Genomic DNA, 20,135 nt, shown 5'->3' with positions numbered 1-20,135 from the left:
GCGGGCTGACAGCCTTCCCTGGTTCCTGGGAACACCCAAGGTCGCACGTACTGCCCACCCAGAGATACACAAGCAGGGCTGATGGTGACCTATTAGCCCATCAGTGGCCCAGTTTTTACAAGCCAGTAAACTGTACCAAAAACCTGAGGTGAAAGGCTCCGAGGCGTACCTTCGCAGAAACTTCTGCACTGATCTCCTCCTGTGTCTCCGCCAGCCGCTTCTTGGCAAGCTCAGTTCTCCGATCACACTCAGCGATGAAAGACTCCAAGTGATCCATCGCCTAGCTCAGGAGAAACAGAGCGCTATGATCAATCACATGTATGGTCTCGGAACCCATTTGTTCGATAGGAAATACACTCCTGGGTTGGTTTCTTAAAGCCTGTAGGTTCAGTGGGAAGATCTTAAACTACACTACAGCCAACACATCCATAATCACATTAAATCAAGGGGCTTTGTTAAACCAAATGATCGTTCAGAAGCATGGTCGTCTCTTCTGATTTATTTATTTCCAAAATTTGTAAAAGGACCCCCATCCCTCAATAACATTTCCAAGACAATTTTGAGGAAAATTAAAACACTTGGCCATAATGAATAGTGTTCTGAGACTAGTGTTGGAGCCCTCTTCTGGTGAGTGGTGGGAGGTGCAGATGATGTACTCACTGGTCTTTGTGAGCCACGTAAATATTATTCCCTCAGTGCTGAGGGTAGAGTTCCCCCTTCCACCTCAAAACAAAACAATAGAAAAAGATTACTGAGAGCTGTGAATACGTTCAGTTATTGCCTACTGTCTAAAGTAGCAGGAAAACTGGTTACTACTTACCCAAAGAGATAAAAAAAAATAAACGCTAGAAATCTAACTGCTTACTCTGAAAAGAATTGGTGGGAAACAATACAATACAAATTAACAAGCTGTCACATATGCTAAGCAGTTAACTTGCCATAACTAGTCAAAGGCCCCAGCATCACTTCACATAAACATACAAACAAGACATCACTTTTCCAACTGTCAGGCTATGATCAGCACCCAGGAGTCAGCTTGCCAATGCTGGCATCATGTTAAGTATGACACCAAGTGAGGTTGGCAGTGGAGGACGTCGGTAGACAGTATGATCTATCACAAAAAATAGAGAAAAGAAAACTTTGGGTGGAGATGATAATAAGGCAGGTGAAAGTTATGCCAACAGACCAAGTGGTGATTATCCATGCCCACTGCCCACCCCACCCCAAAGATGGCCAGGAGAGGAGTCAGCTATTAGGAAAGCGTGACACCGGAACGGACAGCAGGGATACTGGAGAGGGTTATGGTCACCTGCAGAAATCTGAAACACTCTTTTCAAATAAATGCACGTTTGGGAGTAGGGCAAGACAGGGAAGAGGCTCTGTGATGGTGCCAAGTCCGCCAGGACGCTGGAGAAAGGCTGAAGCATCATCCTCCACTGAAGCCAAGTCTCAGATTTCACTCCACAATTTTGGAACTCAGGACTTTTCCATCGTTGGTCATCCAGATATTCTCTGACAAACACTTCACTGTGTTCAAATCGAACAATCAGGAACGACAATGACTGGCATGCCTGCACACACGTACTTCCTGGAAAGATTACAGGTGACCAGCTCTGCTGACAGGGTCAGGACTTGCCAGGATGGAACAGCTCCTAACAGACCAGCCTGAGATGCCCAAGTTCACCCAGACACAGGCACTGAGACTTTGTGTGGACTCTACTGTATACCCAAACAGAGCGCTCTCACAGCTGAGGCAGACCCAGAGACCCACTCATCAGGCTCGGGTGGGAAGCAGACACCTGACAACCCTGCCAGTACCTTTACCAATCAAAGCAAGTGCCTGCATCTTAAGCAGAATCCAAACTGGCTATGGACTCAAACACCTGATAAGCTAAAAGCTAAATGGTAAACTTCACCACACAGAAGCAGCAGACCGTAGAGATGTCTTTCAACTGCCACACTCTTTAAAGGATGGCTCTCTGTCCTACCGCCCCTTCCTCTTCAATGTGCTTCTCAATTTCGGGTTGGTTCCTAAATCAAAGAGCAGGTTTAAATGATCAAAAAAAAGATAATCAAGCCTAAAAGTTGTCCTAATCACAACCTACCACTTACTAGAAAGTCATCCAACTTCTGTAACTCAAGGGTGCTGTGATGCACCACGAACCACCAAGGGTCCCTGCACACAGCGCTGACACACAGGTCTCATCGCACACGCAGGACTACGTGGCGCCGCTTCCAACTCTGCCCAGCAGCAGTAACACCGAACGGCAATCAGTGAGCTGAGACAAGCCCTCGCTCTGAGCAGAACAGTCACAGCAAACGTGCGCCCCTGTGCTATGCTGCGTGTCCACATATGCCTCAAAATAGCTGCAGAGGCACTCTTAAGGTCTCCATCTCCCAGATGAAGAAACTGAGGCATAGTTTCCAAACTACTAAGGGGTGGTAGGAGGATCAGGTTGAGGATGCGAGGACCCGTGGTTTGGCTCCAAAGTCCCTATTCTCATCCTCACACTCTGAGGCGATTATCACCAGCCCCGTTTACAGATGCAGAGAAAAGGGTGGAACAACTTGCCCAAGGCCACATAGGGACTCTAACTCAGATACCTGACTTCGAACAATCTGACTACTACACTGTACATCTGTAAGACACAAAAACGAGGGATACTCAGAACCTCTCTCATCTGGTATACTAAAGACAGTTCAGAAATTAGTTCACACGGTGTGTTGTTCAGGAAACACAAAACAAGACAATTTAGGGAAAAGGTTAGCCGTATCTTCACTGAATTAAAGAGAAACAAATTCTTTACACTTTCAACACGTGAACAATAAAGAAACATACTGCTCCATAACTTTTCTCTAAGTTAAATTAATGAAGTAATACTGCTGTTTGCTGGTATTCAAGTTCAGAAACTTGCAATACATTTATATAGATTACCTAACAGCAAACATTACACACCCTTTCCTAGGGAATTTCTGGGTAAAACACTCTCAAGAAACCAAGCCTGGGCCTGGCGGTCAGGTTGAGGTTGTGTTAGGCCAGAAGGAACCAAGATGAGGATGGGGAGGCACCCTCTCCCAGATCAAACACATGTGTTTTGGGTGGATCCCAGGTAGAAGAGTGGCAGAGGTCCCACTCATCAAGCTCCAGCTGAGGGTCTAGGCAGAGAAAACCTACACAAGGAAGTACACACCTTTACAACAACCCTGTCAGACTCACGAATAAACAGCGTGTTAGACCCCTCTGACTGGCAAAGACCCAAAAGTTTGGTAATTTAATTACGGAAGATGAGAAAATGGGAACTCTCATATAAGGCCAGTGTGGAGTGTTCTCTATGGAATATCTATCCAAATGAGCAATGCACACACCTCTGTGATCCAACAGTTCCACTACTGGGAACCTTTCCTAGATACACTCCATGTGCCCATGTGTGATGCAGCACCATGACCACCAACAGGGGACTGGTCCTATAAAACACATACTCATCCTTCGGAATATTATACAGACACAAAAAGGAATAAGGGAACTCATAGGAAAAGTTAAACAAAAACAGCGGGAGGCGGGTGTAGACTAAGTATACAGTAGACTACTATTTGCGTTAAAAAAGGGAATACAGGGGCCGGCTGGTGGCACAGTGGGTTAAGTTCACGGGCTCTGCTTCAGCGGCCCACAGTTCAGTTTCGGATCCCAGGCGCAGACCTAGCAGCGCTCATCAAGTCATGCTATGGCAGCATCCCACATAAAACAGAGAAAGATTAGCAACAGATATTAGCTCACGGTCAATCTTCCTCACAAAAAAAAAAAACTTACAGGGAGTGGCCCTGTAGCATAGTGGTTAAGTTCAGCACACTGTGCTTTGGCGGCCCTGGATTGCAAGTTCAGATCCCAGGCACTGACCTACACCACCTGTCAGCCATGCTGTGGCAGTGACCCACATATAAAATAGAAGAAGACTGGCACAGATGTTAGCCCAGGGAGAATCTTCCCTGGTTTAAAAACAAAAAACAAAAAAACAAAACTTAAATTTGATGATCAAGCTTCTAGATCTAACTCCTAGATTGCAGGATATTTCACAGATAAGGAAAAACATGTTAAGAAGACATCATGAAGATACAATTAGCAAAATAGATTTAAAAAGATAAGATTCAAAAAGACTTAGCAAGCATTCTAATGTGTGGCCCTCTTTTTGGATCCTAAATCAAACAAATAACTTTTATTTTTGTTAAATATATGTTAAATATTTTGTTTTTATAACTTTTGTTAAAAAAACTTTTTTCAGACAATTTAGAAAATTTGAACACTATTAGAAGATGTTAAGAAATTATTTTTAAAACTATGATTATTTTTAACAAAGTTCTTATCTTCTGGATACACTATTGGCAGAATTTACAGATGAAATTCTCTGAGTAGGGGCTACTGTAAAATAATCCAGTGGGGAAAGACAGGATAAAGATGAAACAAGAGTCTTCACATTAATAATGACTGAAAACTAGGAGACGAAATCTGGAGATTTCATTATATTATTTTGTTCACTTCCATATGTTTCCAGTTTTCCTTAAAATATTTTTTTAAACATGCTAAGTAGATTCTGTCACAACCAAGTATAATACCCGATTCTTTGTATGCAGAGGAGATCTTCAAAAGCCAATGGGAATGGTGAAATATTTACAGATGAAACGACAGGATGTGTGAGGTTCGTGAGAAAAGTTCGGACAAACATGAAATACAGGTGGACACAAGCTGATCCTTCCTGAAGCTGAGTAATGCATACGTGAAGATTCATTACACTGTTACATCTACTTTTAACATTTGAGATTCTCCATAAAAAAAAAAAAAAAAAATCCCTGGTAAGTCAATCTTTCTTAGTCTTTTTTTGTAGAAAAACATTCCATTTAATCATAGCTTTAAACTGTTAAAAAGTTCTATGAGCACAACTCTCTACCTCCTTTTTGCCAGCGGAGCCTCAGAATTCCGACCTAGAGCCAATCCCTGAATTGGCAGTGACAGGCTTCCAGCAACTGCTCTGAAATAGTTCGTTAAAAAGCTCACCAACCAAGGTCAGCTCATGGCATTTCGGAAGCAGGATGCTGCTTTTAGAAAGTGTTTGCGTCCTTGCGTTTTAAAGCAGTAAGGAAGGGACTGCCTCCAGGAAGCGGAGAGTGCACAGGGAAGAAGGGCTTCAGGGGTTTTCCATCACAGTCTTTTAAAAGCCAGGTCCAGGAATTCTGATTAAGCAACACATGTTCAATGAGAGCACACAAAAAAGCTTAGAGTTGAAATCTCTAGCACGCACAATTTTGTATATTTGTCTTGCTCGTGATATCACAAGCAATTATAAGTTGTTAACAGGTTTCATAAGCATTAGTTTCAAACGAACAGTCTACAATATGGGTGCATCATAATTTGCTCATTCATTTTCCTCTTCTTGAGCATTTTTGTTGTGTCCTATTTTTCAGTCTTATAAACAAGCCTACCACAAACATCTTTGTGTACCAATGTTTGCCTGTATTTCCAATTACTTCCCTAGGACAGAGATTTGTAGAAATAAGTCACAAGGTAGAAATACTTTCAAATTCTCATTTCTGCCTACCATATTAGCAATCTGACTGGACCTAACAACTTTATCTGACACAGAAAATGTAATTCTTTCTCCTCCCCTCTCCCAAGAAATAATCACTTGAGTTTGGCATATACCTTTTAACACTGTTATTTAAAAAATGCATACATAAGCGAACAATTTTTATTCCAACCAAACAGGATAGTTTTGCAGGTTTCCTTTTTTACCTCAATGTACGCATCTTCTATGACCTATAGCTGTGCAGTATTTCATTGCATTTTAACAAAACTACTTTAACCCCTCCGATAGATACATATTTGGCTTTTTTGACTAATTCAAAATGATGCAATAAACATCTCATGTGTTCCCATACATAGGCAAATATTCTTCTAGGGCAATTTCTTACAAATTGCTAGAGGTGACTTGAAGTTTATAAATATTTTAAATTTGTATAAAGGACTGATGAATTCATATAAAAGGTCTACTGAAAGTCAAATGTCACTTAAGCCCATGAATTCAGCAACTAAGAAATAAAACGGGCTTGCCCCATGGCCGAGTGGTTAAGTTCGCACGCTCCACTTTGGCGGCCCACGGTTTTGCTGGTTCGGATCCCGGGCACGGGCATGGCACCACTCATCAAGCTATGCTGAGGCGGCGTCCCACGTGCCACAGCTAGAAGGACCCACAACTAAAATACACAACTATGTACTGGGGGGATTTGGGGAGAAAAAGCAGAAAGAAAAAAAAAGAAAAAAGAAGACTGACAAGAGTTGTTAGCTCAGGTGCCAATCTTTAAGGGAAAAAAAAGAAAGAAAACATATTTTAACAGTAATGCCGCCTTCTGTAAAGACAGAATTTTCTTTTAAACTAATGCATCATGAATTAATAAATCAACTAAAAATTCAAGTTTTAGAGAACAGTTTTTCTTTTCTAAAAGAATAAACAAAACGCATGGGTGTCTTAGCAGCACCGTCCAGTATGCAAAGCTTTCATGTTGATCTCACTACAATAATCTGTTCAAAAGAAAAAACCCTTGTAAAATAAAAACGGTTTATAATGTAATTCAAATGCCAGTTATATTTAATATATTTGATTAAAAACTATTCAATATAAAAACAAAATAAACATTATACTTTCATTGCCAGCCGTCTCTGTAATATAACCTGAATAAACAGAGCTCCTAAATATCCCTGGCTGACTCACTGGATGAAGTATGATTCCTCTCCTAGTGTCACATGACGCCACTTCCATTAATTCTGGCCAGTAACATCAAACATATAGCACCCTCAGAGACTTTGGAGATAAATGATTGGCCTATCTCACAGAACTGTTACCAAAAACAAAGAGATTCTACCAAAACACTTGGTGAGCTACACAAACACAAGTTGTTAAGAAAAATAAGAACAAATCATGGATTAGTGATGGTTCACAACCTGCGAAAATGAAACCTGTGTCCATCTCTCAATAGCGGTGATGACACTGCAGCCCTTCCAGAAACCAACCTCAACATGGACACATGGGAGCTGCAGATCCCCAGCCAGGGACCTGGACCACCCATGGGCCACACGGCAGGCTGGGAGCGTAGTGCCAACAGCAGGTTATCAGGAGGCACCAGCAGGTGAACCACAGCAAGAGTTGGCTCACTGACCACAACTTGCCAAAAAGCTTCTGAGGTGTCCTGTTTACCAAATTGCAATTCTGACAAGAAAAAAAATCACAACTAGCCTTTCTGACAGATACATTTGTTCATTTGGAATGGACTATCTTTGAAAAATACAGGTGACCTCCAGAGAGCAGTACTGGATGGTGTGTCACATGGAGAAGGGCAGATTTTTCAGCAAATAGCCTTTTATAACTCTGGAATCTGTAACAGCATATATTACCTACTGAAAAGATTTAAAAATTCATTTCCATAAAATTAATTTAACAAATCTATATATTTTGAGCAAAGACTTGATTTTTCCTTTAAGTTTTATTCTGCATAACTAAGGAAAAAAAGTTATTTTAGCTTTTAAAGTATTTTAAAAGTATTTTAAAGTCAGGGCACTTTTACTTACTTAAATTATTAAAGTAACCCATGCACATCCAAACACTACTGACATGTATAAATCAGAAAATTAAAGGTAGCATAAATTTTATGGCATATGAGTTATCTCTTACAGCCATCATTTAAAAAGACTTTTTTAAGGTCCAATCTCCCTCCCTAACACCCAGAGGTGTCTGCTTAGAGCTTCATAAAGCATCATTCCACTGTCCAACAGGACTACAATCTATGTAACCAGTCCCTCATTAATACATAGTTTCATTATAACCTTTTCTCCCCTTTAAAAAAAGTTGCCGCGAACGTCTTTTCTGCATACTCATTTTCACTTCCCTAGGATATATTCCCAGCAGCAGGAGTTCTGGACTAAGTATATATATGCATTTGACATGCCAACAGTGCCTGACAGACTGCCCTCCTACAAACACGGCTGTTCCAGGTTACCCTTCACTCTTCAGGGCAGGAGGACCTCTTCCATGTGTTTATAGCACCGGTTAGCAAACATTTTAATATGACCCATCTGTAAGGTTAAAAATTTTAAGGAGTTGGGGAAAGGGGTAGTTACTTTTTTAACTGAAAAAGTAATTCCTGCATATGGTAAATTTTCACAAAGTACAAAAAGATCTCTTGACCTGCTCTAGCCCTCAAACCAAGACAAGAGTGTTCACAATCTTTTCGGTTCCTCAAAAACTACTCTAAGCACATCAGCAAGTGTAAAACACCCTCCCTTTTTAAAAACACACTATGGAAGCATCATAACTACACTTTGCTTGTCCTTAATGTATCCTGGAGATAATCTCACATCAACATACACTGAACGACCTCAATCCTCGTTCACGGCCATACACCACCCCACTGTAAAGCATAGCTATGATTTTTCCAGTCCCTTACTGAGGAAGTCTCCTTGGTTCCTGCTTTCTTCAGCTATAATGCTGTAGGAATATTCTGGAGCAATTTATCTTTGTACCTACGCAGGTGTATCAGTAAGATACACTCTTAGAAGTTGCACTGCTGGACTATGATTTCACATCTTGAGATGCTGAACTATCCAGGAGCTGTACTCAGGTTACTCAACTCTCCATCTCTCTGGTTCTGACTGAGGGTGAGCACCTACCACAGAATTAGATGCCTGCTAGGAAATGTCTTTTTCTGTCTTTTGCCCATTTTCTATTGAGCTACTGATACTGTTCTTGTCAATCATGATGAATTTTATATATAAAGGAAACTAGCCTATCACCACATATACTGTAAATACTTTGCCTCAATTTATTATTTTATGAGCGGAAATTTTTGATACGCTAATATTTTAAGTTTTTACATAGACAAACGTATCCATCTTTCTCTCATAAGCGTCTAAGCTTCATAACATCTCAAGATGACAAAACAAAATTCATTTTGGGGATCCAACTTGGTATTTTTCCCACTGGCTACACCATGGTTTTCAAGACTATTCATTAAAAAATTCTATCTTCTCTACACTGGCTGAACACACACCCTTCATAATACGCCAAATTACTGTATATATTTCAGTCTTTTTCTGTAGTCTCAGTGTCTTCTATTAATCTATTCTCTAGCATTAATCAGGCTATTTAAAAAGTAAACTGACATTCTGATTTAGCAGAAATGCTAAGATAAGTGATCCAAAAAACTTCATTACTAAAACTGAGATTTCAACCTATATATCTGTGTATCAGTTTCTGAAACCTGATATCCCAAAGTAATGGCCACTTTACATAAGCATTTTCAGGTTACTGAAGAATTAAAACTCACAGTACAGAAAACTTCTACTTCCAAGCCCCATCTGTTAGTTGAGCTGTTGCTAAAGGCATTTTTAATTGATTCGAAGACTCAACACCAGAGCACACTATTGTTAAATAACGTATTTGAAAAAGAACTGCTAATTCTAATCACTTTTTAAGACTACTGATTTAAAGAGAATCTACTCTGGCTACAATATATCCTCTAAAATGCTCTCTGGGAGGAAAAACTGCCTTTCCTTGGGTTTCTTCTCTGGCTTCCTCACACCAAACTCGGTCCCTTCCCAGTCTTCACCCAGAAGCCTGAATGGCATCAAACCCCTCCACTGAGCTTGTGGTCATAGTGGTGACGGAGGATTAGGGAAAAGAAAAAATTACAACAGAGTGACTCTAAATCATGCATTCTCAGTGGGGACAGGGATGAAAAGTAGTCTTAAAGGGTGAAAAAAATCTTAGATATTACAATGGTTTGTGGCCTAGAAAAGATGACAGTATATAAACCAACACGCTGGGTATCTGTGTATCCAAATCTCATGGAAGGGAAGGGGACGAATTAAGAAAAAAGATCTAAAAAAGGCTCCTTGGGAAGGCAATAATGAAAGAAAAGTTGCAAAATGCCATTTTATAACCACTAAATTGCAAAACTTTAATTGTTTGATAATACCAAGTATTGGTGAGGATGCTATTGGGGGTGTAAATTGATATAGCCACTTTATCAAATGATAGAAAAAAGAAAAAGACACTACAGAACTATCTTGCAAGGACACAACACATATATCCCCTACAAATCAACAACTCCTTTCCTAGGAATAAACCCTGGATAAATCCTTGCACATGTGCACCAAAAAGATATTCAAGAATATTCATATTATTATTCATGATAGCAAAAATCTAGAATCAACTCAATGGTCTATGAATAAAGAACGCATAGTTTGGGAAATACTTAAGCACCAGTGAAAACCAACAAACCATACCCAACAAAATGGGTAAACAGAAACAATATTGAATGAAAAAATAAAGTTAAAGACTTATCTACACTATGAAATCATTTTTATAAGGCTTAAAAATAGGCAAGAAGAAACAATGTTCGAATCATAAGAATATCTAAAAAATATATTTTTTAAACAAAATGATACAAAATGCAGATTAGTATTGGGGTGGTAGACACTGAGGAAGACACAAAATGGTACTGGCCATGTTCTAGCTCTCAAGCTAGACTGGTGGAATAACAACTATTTTATTATTTTGCTTTATAACTTACAAATGTTACACTAAGCTTGTTAGTTCAATATTCTTCACAGCAGGGACGAATTAACATCAAATAAAACTTACATCCAATTCAAAAAACAGGTCCCTTTCTTTACTTGCAATCTCATAATCCGCTCGGAGGGCCAAGTCGTGGATTTTGGTACATTCTCCTAAATCCATGCGCTGTGAAAAAGAAAGAAGTATTTACACATGAATGTCTTACCCACTGTAGAAAGCATATGACCTGATGTTCAACTGTCACCAAAATAAATAATTTTTTTTGAATACTAAATTACAAGAAAATTAAGAAACAGTATAAAGCTGAGAAGCCTTTTTTTTTTTTAACCACCACGATTATATGATATTGAGATGCTGTGTTTTGTTAATTTACACTCTCTGGCTTGATAGCATGATCCTCAGCATGCACACTTTCCTGAGATAATTGGACTAATAATGAAAACCACATTAATTAGCTTTTGCCAGTTGTATTTTTACATCAGTCACAAAATAAACATGTATTCAGTGAATAGCAGCCGGAGGAAAGGGAGAGTGGCAAGGAAAAGGCCAGAAAACAAGAGTATCACCGACAGCAACAAGTTCCTAGGCATTCCTTCTTACAATCTTGACTAATCAAGATGCTCAAGGCCTAGGTTGCAGAGATAAGAAAAGGCAAAGGAAAGAGCAGACAGAAATCAGGTTTTGGCAATTACAACACAACCTAACACTTGGCTTTGTGTAGCTCTTTGTATACCAAAAGGACTAAACCAGAATAGGCTGATTCAGGGCCAAACTAATCCTTCAAATGTTCCAACCTAGTAAATGACCCTGGATATATAATTGGGGACATAGAATTGGGCCACTCAGTTGCCCCATTTGAGAACAAAAGGCTCTTTTACTGAAACCAATGATCTGTTACCAGTAAGATTAGTTGATGTGCTATTACATGTTGTAAGCACACGCAGAACAATGGGACAACACTGCATACTTCTCATCTAAATCCTGAGTACAGGACTGTGCAGGCACTTCCCGCCTCTGGCCATCTAACCAGCAACAGGGAAGTGTGAATGCTGAGGATCATGCCATCAAACCAGAGGGTGTAAGTCAACAAAACCCAACATCTCGAGGAGACACCCCTGAAGTCCAAGCTATCGGACAAAAGTACATTTTCTCCACCATGTGAAGATACAGCAAGAAAGTAGCCATCTGTAAGCCAAGAAGAGGCCCTCACAAAGAACCAAATCGGCCAGCGCTGTGATTTTGGACTTCCTAGCCTCCAGAACTATGTAAAACACTGACAGCTTGGACTGTCTTTTCTCTAGCGCACAGCATAGTGCCAGGCACATACTACTGGATGAACTCCCAATGATGTACAGCTGTTGTGTATTTGTGTACTGCATGTTTGAACGTTTCAAGATGAAGAACTCAGTAAACTATCATCTGCGTTTTACCTTAATTCTCTTCAGTTTAAAGTCACCACAGTTTGCCTTAAGGTAAAGGAGCCTGTATTTCAGCAGGTCATGCATGGAATGTTGGTCTTCACATTAGCACTTCCATCTGTTTATATTGTTACATAGGTTTATCCATGGCTAAGAGGACTCGGTTTTACATCCTTGGGTCTATTTTTATTGGGATCTTTATTATAGAACACAGATAACATCTTTTGCGAATCACTAAGGAACTTTCGAAAGAAGGTGCCACCTATCATAGGTGTTACCATACAATTTCAGGCATGGTGGCATATTTTAACTGGCCTTGGTTCTTATCTTCACATCCTTTTCAATTTATATACAAGAACACTTTACCTGAGATACAGGCCAAAAGTGAAGTTTCTCTTGGGAATCTGGCCAGTGATCCTGTTTGAGCCTCTCAGGAAGCACTGATGAATTATTCCAAGAAAACAAAAAAGCACCTACTACAGACCTGGCCAAATGAATAAGGAGATCCTTAAAGATCTATGCATTCAAGTATATCATGACCATCACAGCAAACGAGTGACTTTCCGACTAATGGTGCCAGCTACAGAGAACGAGGAATGGGGCTTGTTGGATGTTTAGCTCATGCCTTTATCTCATTTGTCCTTCTCCTCCCCCTCCCCAAAGATGTTTAAAATGAAACAAAAAAAAAAAACAAAAAAAACTAGGAAGCAGAATGATGGAGTCCAGGAACTCCTTTAAGCTCAAACTACAACTGTGTTCAAAACTTCATGGATCAAAAACTTCATAGATTATAAAATCCTTAACACTTCAGGCAAATGAGAGAGGCTGGCAGTGCCTGACTCATGGGCCCTAGTCTCACAGAAGGTGCGTGCCTGGCTCACTGACAAAATAGCCTTCAGTATCAGCAGTGAAAGCCAACAGTGGGCCACCGAGTGTGGAGTTCACCTTCATGTTGACCAAAGACTGACTTTCGTATTTGAATGCTAAAACTCTCCTCTCCTTCACTCTTCTCACTCTGCAGTCGTAGTCCCTCATGTATTTGGTTGCGTGGGGGATCTAGAGGTAGAGCAACAGTGGTTCTAGAAGCCAAAGTTTCAACTAGAATCACTGTCCCTGTAAAGCTGACAACTTTTGCTTCATTCACTCTTTTAAGTACCAAATACAGTTCTTCAAAATATATAACTTCCACAAATGAAACTAAGCACGATAGCCAAAAACTGAATGGTAGCTATCAGAAATACTTAAATGTTACTGAACGCTACTGCTCAAAGAAAAACTACCAGGAAAAACAAGCACTAGAACCTTCAGTCCTAAGATCTTAAGTGCAAATCAATTTCCACCCTAAAAACTCCAACTGCCAAGACAGTTTTGAAATTAGGGAACCACATGCGACGCAAGATTCACCACTGTCTTCCTTTGCGTGAAAGCTCTCAAGCAGCCACTGGTAAGCAAGTGAGGGACAGGACTGGGTTCCATGGTCCCGCTGGATGTACCTTGTCAGCTTTGCCAAGGAGGCAGGGAAGTACTGGCCATTTCCCCTCACAGCTAAACACCAAGCAGAGCTGAAATACCACATTCATTACGTCCTTTCAAAGTCTTCCAGGCGGCTGTTAAATCCAGTGCATCAGGACTTTCGCTGCCACACACCTGTGTCCTCTACCCTCTAGTGGCCTCACACTGCTGACAGGGAAGAGCACTGAAGACTCCTTCCAGAACCTTTGGAAAACAAAGATCTTCCACTGAGACAAGTTACACTACCTTCCCTCCAGCCACCTTATTCTTCCAAATTCACCAATCAATACTACATTTTCCCATTAAGCCTCAATAAAATTACTACTTCCATTCCTCCTTGCCTCACGCCTACAAATGACAGAGGATGATTTTAGCAAACACTCGGGCCTGGCGCAGGCCTTCGCAAGCTGACAGTTATAATCACTTTCATCCTGCTGCTATATTCTAAAGAACATACCCATTCCATTTCAATTTAACACAAAACACTACTCTCATGTAGCCCACACCAGTCAGGCTCACCCTTTACAGAAATCTCCAACCAAATTTCAATCCTCGCCACAATCGACCCTCAGCAGCCCCAACACTTGTTCATTTGCATCTCCACCTGAACGCGGGTGTCCGGGGTTTCCTTCTCTTCCTCAGATCGCTCCTTCTCAGACTTCCTTTGCTGAGTTGCTCCTGCCCAACCCCACCCGGGAGCGACCCTGTTCAGTCTGTGGCTTTTCATCACTCATTTGATTCCAGAGCCTCTGCCTCCCTCTCCCCCTCACTCACGCCAGTGGCATTCCTGCTGTCCTTCAGCTCCATCCTCCACCGAGAGCAGCATATCCTAAACTGCACAAGTGTTCTTTCTCACCCTTCAGGTCTCTGCTCCAAGGTCCTCGAGAGCCTTTCCTTATCACCCAATCTAAAACAGTCCACTATCTATCCGTTGTTTATTTATTGTCTGTCCTCTTCTCGTTAGACGAGACTAAAGATTATGTCTTACTGACACCATATCTCCAGTGCCTGGCACAGAGGAGGTGTCCAATGAGTATTTGGTGAATTAACCTATACCTAACACAATAAACATGTCGAAACGCCCTCATTGTGGGTATTTTCTCCCCAGCATTCTGGAACAACACTACAGAGGGACTAAGAAAAACACGGTTGAATGTTTCAGTCTGTGTCACGTCTCTCTGCTCCCTCTGACTTCTTCCACTAAGCCCTATCAACAATTCCTGGTTCCGATGCCTCCTACTGGAGTACCCGCCAACTGAAGTGCTTTCGACTAGTGGGAGCCGTTAACGCACACTGAGGGTACCCGCAACTACCTGCAGCAAACAGCCGTTACAACCTTTTCCCACACAGGTCAAACTGCAGGTAAAACCTCAGGCAGCAGAGGTACGAGGTTTGGCGATCATCTCCTATGCGCTGTCAGAAGAGCCAGCCTGAGACAATTTAACACATCTAAGCACTCTCCCAGAGGCTGCTCCCCCAACACGGCAATAACAAAGGCAACAACTAATCATGAAAATACTCCCAAGTACACACACATCTGACCCTCAGCAGTTCTATATCCCGGGAGGTAGCTGTAAAATCTTAAAATGGTGGTGTTTAAAGGACTCCTTTTCTAAAGTAGCTGAAGCATGGCAGATAATCCTCCACTCTTTAGTCTTCTTAAATCCTATCTAATTTTGATGAAACGCACATTCTGCAAAACTAGGATTTATCTGTTTGGCTCATCTGAAGCTAACCTAAAATTTTAAGGGTCTGTATTCATTGGATCTTGTGGTGATTTCTTGAAAGGGTAGCATAACACAAAACTAAAAAATTAATGTTATTCCCAACTGATTTTTTAAAAACCTAGATTTGAGAAAGAAATGTACCTGGTTAGACCAAAAGTCTAGCATACGTTTAACTTGAAAACAAACCAACCAACCCAGAACCTTCAAAGAACTATACGCTGACCCGAAGCACTTTTTGCTACAGCCAAATGAGACTTGTATCAGTTAGTTGTGAATATCTCAGAATAAATGACTACAAAAACCTGACCGCTTTAGATAAAATTTTACAGCAGTAAAATATATTCCACTATATAAAATTCTACCCAACTAACAGAATCTATAACTTGAAGGGCAGGAGGTGATTTCTGCCTGGTAAAGGAAGACAGAACTCAACCTGAAAAACCTTCACCGTCTACACAGCACCCGTGTCTGAGTGTCTACGGCAGCCCCCAACCCCCAATGCACCTACCGTCCCAGCCAGGATGTCATGGGGGCAGCAGTCCAGGAGGTGACTCTTGCAGACACGGTCATCTGTAAACTTGACCCTCTGTCTGGTTTCGTCTCCTGAAATTCATTTGTTGTTTTAAATAAGACAGTATTATCACCTTAAGCACAAAAGCATCTGTGGTACAACACTTCACCTGGATGATTTGCAGACTAGCAAATACACTGAAAAGCTGACCTAAAGATATTTACGACTGGAGCGGAACACAGATGTTTTCTGATGCTAAATATGTCATGAAGAATCACACTTAATGAGATCTGACTCCATCATTGTGCCAAAGAAGTCAAGAAGTCAGAAGTAAAATGCTGAGCACCAAAAGGCCATTAGCCCCCCACATACATGTGGGCAATGAGCTACCAAAACTCATGCTATCAGAGGGCCATGAATCACCACGTATGACTTATAGCTGGTAGTTTCCACCACCAAGAGCTACTTATTAATCTGATCATTTTGCCATGGACAAACGTGCAGGCAGTATTTTGCCCAAAATTACGTGAAGAAGCTTTCAAACTCTACCGCTGACTGATAAATAATCTAGACCTGGGCTACCTATCCCTCTTTCACCCCCACCCTTAAAAAAGAGTTGGCACCTGGGAGTCACTTTAAACAAGACAATACCAAAAAAAAGCAGAAAGGAACTAGGTTAGTCAATACACACTGTGAGTTCCAACACATACTGTACCCATCTGCATTCTTCAAGACCTCAGCTGCAGAATTTTATGCCCGCTGTTGAAAAGTTTTAAAGGAAAAGTTTTCTTGCCCAACCTGCAGTAAGGAAGTCAGGGGAATGATACATAAAAGTAAAGGCAAAGTGGAATGTGACAAATTTTAAAGCTAATCTGTGCATACGACACAGAGCTGTGTAATACTAAAGGAGGAATATATTTTAGGATTCGCAAGCATCCAGGATTAATGTAGTGTCTTTTTTTATGGAAAATGTTTTTCTTTCTAAACTACACTTTTAAAGTTACTTGTGAAAAAAAGCAAACACTTTTTTGTTATAACAGCTTAGAAATTGGTTGTGACTCACGGCTCGATGAACATGAGGCTTTTCTGCAACTCCCTTGCAGATTGATGTAGGCAGGCAAAGATACACTGAACCTTTATAAATAAAATAGAGGGGCCACAATTGTTCAGTTTGTATGAAATAAAAATATGGGAAGCAATTCAAAAGCAACTCAATATACAAAGAACGCTAAAAAGCACTTATTCACCTATGAAATGAAGTGCAAAGGATTGCACAGCCCTACGATTGTGCCAGTGTGGACTTTCAACTTCATCACTTCGGTAGAAAAGAAAACACAAACCACAGCAGGTGTCTAGCTCTGCAAGGATGCAACAGCGTCCTCCCGAGACAACACCGCGATCCGGCGCTCCTGCCTACAGCACGACCTACCTAACGCCTGCCAAGCGCTGGCTAACAGGGGCCTCCTGTGCGCTAGGGGGACAGGAAAAGCACCGGGCGGGAACCCACGTCAGAAAAGCACCGAGGCTCCCCGCGCGAGGCCCGAGCAGGAGCGGCCGGGGTCTCGAGGCCCGGTCGCCTCCCGCGGGCGCAGCGGCTCCCCCGAGGAACCCCGGAGGCGCGCCACCCCCCGCCGCCGGCGTCCGAGCCCGCGCGGCCGCGGCGCCCGCCGACTCCCCGGCGCGGATCGGCGCAGGCCCGCGAAGGGCCGCGGCCGCGGGCGCGGGGAGGAGCCCGCCGCCCCGGGAGCACCCGCGCGGCCGCCCGCGAGGCGAGCCGGCCCAGACAAAGGCCCGGCGCCTGCGGTCGGCGCGCGGGGGAGGGGGCGCCGGCGCAGGCGCAGACGCTCGCGGCCCCCGCCTCAGGCCGCCCGGCGGCCTCGCCTCACTCCCACCCGGCCCCTCGCCTGGCCGGCCGCCCCGACTCACCGTCCCGGGCCGTGCCCATGAGCTGGTCCAGCAGGGCCCGCATCTGCGCCTGAGCGGACATGGTGGCCGGCGGGGGCGGCAGGGACGGCCGCGGCGGCTTCTCTCAGCGCGGCAGCGGCAGCGGCGGCGGCAACGACGAAGGCTGGTCGCGTCGGCCTCGAGTTCGCTCGGCTCCTTCCCGCCGCGGGGGACGCCGGGAGGAAGTGCGTCGGCGCCGGCGCTTGGCCTGCTGGGAAATGTAGTTTCCGAGGCGAGATGGGCTGCGGAATTGGGCTCTGGAAGAGACTGAGGCTCCAGTGGTCCAACCAAGTTGTCCAAAGGGCGGAGCCAAAGTCCCAACCCTGATTTTATTCATGTGCTTTACTGAGGCTAAACTGCAATAAAATGAAATAAATATAGACAATCCAAAACAAGAAAATAAGTCCTGTATGTTTTCATGCTGATCATGAAACCGTGAACATTTTAGATACTCTCAGGCTCCGTGAAATGAGGATTCTAACGGTGCCTGTCATATGGCTTTTGTGAAAGTTAAATCAAGCATGGAATTAATGTTAGGTTCTGTCATTATTACTTCGTGGTAGTCCCTCTGTGAGCTCGTAGTCTGCCATACACAAGGCTGTCCAGCCCTAGCCACATCAGAGACTGACGATGAATCCTTGCTATGGTACTCTCTTGTGAGTAGAGCAGCCAGCCACTGGAAGGTTGGTTGACTACATTGGATCCTTTATACTCTAGGGGGACAGTGATTCATCCTTACTGAACTGTCACCATATCCAAGATGTGTATTTGCTTTTCCTGAATACAATGCTTCCACACCAAAACACACATGGAAAGGCTTGCAGAGTGCCTGATTCACTGACATGGGATTCTGCACAACACTGCCTCATACCAAGAGATCCATTTTATGGTAAATCATGTCAGTTATCTATTTCTATGTAAGTAAGCCACTTAAAAACTCAATGGTGTGTATTGGGGCTGGCCCTGTGGTCGAGTGGTTAAGTTCGTGTGCTCTGCTGCAGGCGGCCCAGTGTTTCATTGGTTCAAATCCTGGGTGCGGACATGGCACTGCTCATCAAACCACGCTGAGGCAGCGTCCCACATGCCACAACTAGAAGGACCCACAACAAAGAATATACAACTATGTACCAGGAGGATTTGGGGAGAAAAAGGAAAAAAATAAAATCTTAAAAAAAAACAAAAACCTCAATGGTGTGGGGCCAGCCCCATGGCCAGCAGAGTGGCCAGCAGCACACTCTGCTTTGGCAGCCTGGGTTCCCAGATTTGGATCCCAGGCACGGACCAACACCACTTGTCAGCCATGTGGTGACAGCGACCCACATATAAAGTGAAGGACGATTGGCAACAGATGTTAGCTCAGGGCTAATCTTCTTCAGCAAAAAATGAAATGAAATGAAACAAAACACTCAATGGTGTAAAACAAAAATGATTTATTATTTCTCATGATTCTGTGGAATTCACTCAGGGCTTAGCTGGTGTAGTGGAGGAAGAGAATTCTTTTACCCGTTCTACATCCTTCTGGCTGGTCTACAAATTAAGCTAACATGAGACAGAATAACAGGAGAAAGTCAAACAAATCTTAATAGGATGTATACACAGGAGAAACTCAGGAAAACTGAGTAACTCGCCAAAATGGCAGAGGCTGTTCCCTTACATTCCATCTTCAGCTGAAGACAAAGGTGGGTGTTGGGGGTAGTGGTTTGGGACTTCAAAGGGGAGGAAGGCAATTCACACGGAGAAGGAAAAGCAAATGTTTGGTAGATAAGAATTGGCTTAGAAGGACCCTGACAGTCTACGAATACCCAGAGTTATCTATGGTGATGGCCTGTCCTGGGGCCAGGCCTTTTACCTTAAATTTCTTTTAGGCAGTTAGAGGGGGAGATGAAAGCTTCTTTCAGAGTCTTTTGTTCTTAAAAATAATCAAGGTAGGGGCCGGACCCGTGGCCCCCCGTGGCCAAGTGGTTAAGTTCTCGCACTCTGCTTTGGCTGCCCAGGATTTCACTGGTTCAAATCCTGGGCGTGGACATGGCTGAGGTGGCGTCCCACATGCCACAGCTAGAGGGACCCACAACTAAAAATACACAACTATATGCCGGCGGCCTTTGGGAGAAAAAGGAAAAATAAAATCTTTAAAAAATAATAATAATAATCAAGGCAAAGAGACACATTTTGGGGTGGCCAATTCTGATCCCCCACACTGGGATGTGGCCTCTTCTGCTCTAGGTGGTGTTGGCTGGGTTCACAAGATTGCTTGTATGAAACTGGGCCGAGCGAAGTTCCAAGAAGGCTTCACTGACATGCCTGGCTCCTCTGTGGTCCTCTATGTGGCCTCTCTCTCCGTACACAAGAGTATGACATCAAGAAGTCTAGCCCAAGCTGCTTCATAGTATGGGAGGGAGTAGAA

General features: G+C 42.8%; 1 protein-coding gene and 1 pseudogene across 6 annotated transcripts in view; one reads left to right on the top strand and one right to left on the bottom strand.

Annotated features, from left to right (window-relative positions):
- Nucleotides 1-17,953, bottom strand: part of LUC7L (LUC7 like) — a 29,751-nt gene extending 11,798 nt beyond the window's left edge. The window contains exons 1-6 of one of the 6 annotated variants that reach the window (XM_070568890.1): nucleotides 17,714-17,888; nucleotides 16,851-16,921; nucleotides 16,503-16,585; nucleotides 15,785-15,879; nucleotides 10,686-10,784; nucleotides 170-280 (exon numbers count right to left, since the gene is read on the bottom strand). In XM_070568890.1, coding sequence (XP_070424991.1) covers nucleotides 170-280; nucleotides 10,686-10,784; nucleotides 15,785-15,879; nucleotides 16,503-16,512 — 315 coding nt within the window. In that variant the 5' untranslated portion in view covers nucleotides 16,513-16,585; nucleotides 16,851-16,921; nucleotides 17,714-17,888. Of the gene's footprint in view, nucleotides 1-169; nucleotides 281-10,685; nucleotides 10,785-15,784; nucleotides 15,880-16,502; nucleotides 16,586-16,850; nucleotides 16,922-17,034; nucleotides 17,240-17,713 lie in introns of those variants that run through there. The other 5 variants (XM_070568892.1, XM_070568894.1, XM_070568893.1 and 2 more) reach the window with 5 other exon arrangements.
- LOC139074939 (alkaline ceramidase 3 pseudogene) lies at nucleotides 11,952-12,548 on the top strand (annotated as a pseudogene).
- Nucleotides 17,954-20,135: the final 2,182 nt, after the last annotated feature.

The sequence above is a fragment of the Equus przewalskii genome, chromosome 12 (assembly GCF_037783145.1).
Source record: "Equus przewalskii isolate Varuska chromosome 12, EquPr2, whole genome shotgun sequence".
NCBI classification, from domain to species: Eukaryota; Metazoa; Chordata; class Mammalia; order Perissodactyla; family Equidae; genus Equus; species Equus przewalskii.
The sequence above is the reverse complement of the archived record's forward strand: the minus strand, read 5'-3'. Positions and strand labels throughout refer to the sequence as shown.